Source organism: Microtus ochrogaster, chromosome 10, assembly GCF_000317375.1.
Source record: "Microtus ochrogaster isolate Prairie Vole_2 chromosome 10, MicOch1.0, whole genome shotgun sequence".
In the NCBI taxonomy this organism is placed as follows: domain Eukaryota; kingdom Metazoa; phylum Chordata; class Mammalia; order Rodentia; family Cricetidae; genus Microtus; species Microtus ochrogaster.
Window position 1 is genome coordinate 83,796,314 of NC_022016.1, and position 3,381 is coordinate 83,799,694.

At 52.6% G+C, this 3,381-nt stretch overlaps 1 protein-coding gene across 1 annotated transcript in view; it reads left to right on the plus strand.

Annotated features, from left to right (window-relative positions):
- The first annotated feature begins 825 nt into the window (after window positions 1-825).
- Pgd (phosphogluconate dehydrogenase) overlaps window positions 826-3,381 on the plus strand; it is a 17,867-nt gene continuing 15,311 nt past the window's right edge. Inside the window, exons 1-3 of the mRNA XM_005353705.2 lie at window positions 826-927; window positions 1,379-1,454; window positions 2,299-2,478. Of these exons, the coding sequence (XP_005353762.1) occupies window positions 920-927; window positions 1,379-1,454; window positions 2,299-2,478 (264 nt within the window). The 5' untranslated portion in view covers window positions 826-919. The remainder of the gene's footprint in view (window positions 928-1,378; window positions 1,455-2,298; window positions 2,479-3,381) is intronic.

Consider the following 3,381-nt stretch of genomic DNA (forward strand, 5'->3'; position numbering starts at 1 on the left):
AAAAAAAAAAAAAAAAAAAAAAAAAGTCCAAAACAAACAAATCAAACAACAGTAACGAAACCACAGGCTCCTCTTCCAAAGGACCCAGGTCCGAGTTCCCCGTGGTGGGTAACAACTGTCTGTCAGTCCAGTTGCAGGAGATCCCAAACCCTCTTCTGACTTGCCTGAGCACCAGGCACGCACGAAGTGCAGAGACAAACATGCAGGCAAAACCCATACAGATGAAATAAAACAAAAACTAAAAACAAAACCAAAAACCCTCGAGCCTCTCCTCCACTCCTCTCTCCATGCGTGTGGGCACACGAGCCACTGCTGCTGGGGGAGGTCAGAAACCAACTTCGTGGACTTGGTTCTCTTTCCACCCTCTTGTCGCCTTTCCCGCTGACCATCTCGCTCCAGTCTGTGCCTCTGTCCCTGGGCCTGCAAAAATGGTGCACGCTGACCACACTGAGCTCCACAGGAGGATCAGACTGGATTCCTTCCTACGTGCGGAGGGACCAAGGGCGCCAGTGGGCTTGGTCAATTGTTAAGTGTGGTCTAAGGTAATTACATCCTTCGGGCTGCACCAAGCCCAGGGTCTTCTCTTTGTACACACGCGAGCCCCCGCGCCGGCGGGAGGCAGCGTGCGGCCGAGTGGATCACTTAAGCAATTCCCGGGAACTCGCCTCAGACTCCGGTGCCATCGACTGCTCGGCGCTCTACACATCCGGCCCCGGGGGTGGGCCCGTTTGCCCTCAGGTGGTATAACAGGCGCCAGTACGAGCCAATAGCGTGGGGCATCGTCCCGCCCCTGCCTTCCGATTGGCCGATGTCGTGGTGAGCCTCCTGGGGCGCCGGGAGCCGGACGTCCCGCACTTGCCTCGGAGCGCTCAGTTCTTCGTGATCCTTCCTTGACGCCCCAGCTCTGACCGCCGCCGCCATGGCCCAGTGAGTGACCGGCACGCGCAGCCAGGCCCGGGACACTTCCGGGGCTGAGCGTGATGCTGGCGGGACTCTGCCTGGTTGTCTCCCTGCGCGCCGCGGCCCCGGGGGTCGCCTGGCCCTCCCTGCGCAGCCCGCACCCCTGCACCTCGGGGTCCCCGCCGTGGGCTGCACCAGCCCTGCCTCCCCTGCGTGGGAGCTCGCTGCTGCGACGGGCTCGCGGGGAAGGCAGACCGCAGTGGGTGGGGGACGGCCCACGCCCCTTCTGCTGGTCGGGCCTGCAGGGGTGATGGCCGGGGCACCCATAAGAAGGAACTCGGAGGCCCATGGAGCAGCGGGGTGCAGGGTGCGGGCGGTCCCAGGTGCATGCCATGCTTGCTCAGACGAGCTACCTGTCCTGTTAAAAGCGACCAAGTGGCACCAACGTCCTTTCTTTGTTCTTTTTCCGGCCTTTCAGGGCTGACATTGCACTGATTGGACTGGCTGTCATGGGCCAGAACTTAATCCTGAACATGAATGACCATGGATTTGTGGTAAGTGGTGGGCGCACGTTGCCTTCCCGGGGTGAGCACTGACTCATTTTTTGCAGGTCTCAAGGCGACTGGAGAGCGCCTCTCAGTGAGCCCTGTTGTTGCTCAGTCGCGTTTGTTAAAGAAGTCCTGCTCTAATTGTGCTGTTTGTGTAGTTGAAGAAGGAGCCTTTTTAGAGAGAGGTGACTATAGAACAGTGCTTCTCGACCTGTGGGTCGCGACCCCATTGACCACCCTCTAGCTCTAAAAACAATTACATTTCCATTCATAGGAGTAGCAAAGTTACAGTCATGAAGTAGTTATGAAAACAACCACAATAATGTTCTGGTTGGGGTCACCACAACATAAGGAACTGTATTAAAGGTTCACAGCGTTAGGAAGGTTGAGAGTCGCTGACGTAAAGGGAGATAGAGCACTGTAGCTCAGTTGACTAGCAAGACTTGGCAAAGGAAAACGGGATTTCTTTTTCCCTGTGGACAACGTCTCACGGTGTTGCCACACTGGAGTCTCGGCTTCAGGGCTCAAGGAACCCTCATCTTAGCCAGCCGAGTAGCAGGGGCTACAGGATCCTCCTGCCTGTGGGCTCTGGGTGTTCTTCCTAAATAGTAACATGGTTTAGAGGCCAGGATGACCAGGGACAAAAGACCAGGCCGTAGTGACAGGCTCAACCTGATAAGCAACAAGTGGTGGCTGGCCTTCTGTGTTTCGCCCTGCCAAGACCTAACTGCAGGGATCCGCTGGCACTTAGGAAAAAGAGAAGGCAGACCAGCTTTCTTTAGACCTCAGACCAAATAACCCAAAGGTCACGTGTGTCCAGGATCCTCTAAGTGGGCCTTTTGTCCTCCAGGTCTGTGCTTTCAATAGGACGGTCTCCAAGGTTGATGACTTCTTGGCCAATGAGGCGAAGGGAACCAAAGTGGTCGGCGCGAAGTCCTTGAAGGAGATGGTCTCCAAGCTGAAGAAGCCACGCCGGATCGTACTTCTCGTGAAGGCCGGGCAAGCTGTCGATGATTTCATCGAGAAACTGGTAAGGCCAGCTCTGCTCAAAGCTCTGCTAGCACCTCAGAGCTTTGTGTCTGTTCTTCCTTCTAATGTCTTACTTCAGAGATGTTTTTATTTTCAGTTTCTGGATAGGAACTAATCAGTTCTGAGGAAATGATCGCTTAACTGTTTCAGTCTGGCACTTGCCCAGTAGGAATTCTACCATTCTTTTCCAAAAAGACTTTATTTTCATTTTATTTTATATATGTGTATGAATATGTGTGTATATGCCTACATGTGTAATTGCACACATTCGTCAAGTTCCTGAGGAGGCCAGAAGAGGGCATCAGATCCCTCGGAATTGGAGTTAATAGGCAGTTGTGACCTACCATGTTGATGCTAGAAATCAATCCCCCGTCCTTGGTGACAGCAGTCAGTGATCTTAAGCTCTCTCTCCAGCTCCGTTTTGTTGTTGTTGTTGTTGTTTTTTGTTTGGTTTTTTTTGTTTTTTTTTACATTCATTTAGTATTTGTGTGGGTGTAAGCATGACACACTTGGATATAGAAGTCAGAGGACAGTTTGTGGGGGTTGGTTCTCTACTTCCCCCATGTGGTTTCTGGAAAGAACTTGGGTTGTCTGACTTGATGGGAGGTCCTGTTACCTGCTGAGCCTTCTCATTGGCCCAAGGTTGTATTTATTTAATGGAGTCAGTTTTCTTCTTCCACTTTTTTTTTTATGGGGTGTATAGAGATATGGTTTCCTCTGTGTTGACCTGGCTGGCCTGTAGACCAGGCTGACCTCAAACTCCTGCCTTTGCCTCCTGAATGCTGGGATTAAAGGTGTTTGCCACCACCGCTCGGATTCCTGTTCCACTTTTGCTTTGGTTCCTGAGATCAAGCTTAAGTCATCAGGTTTATTCAGCAGGTGTTTTTTACCCATTGAGCCATCT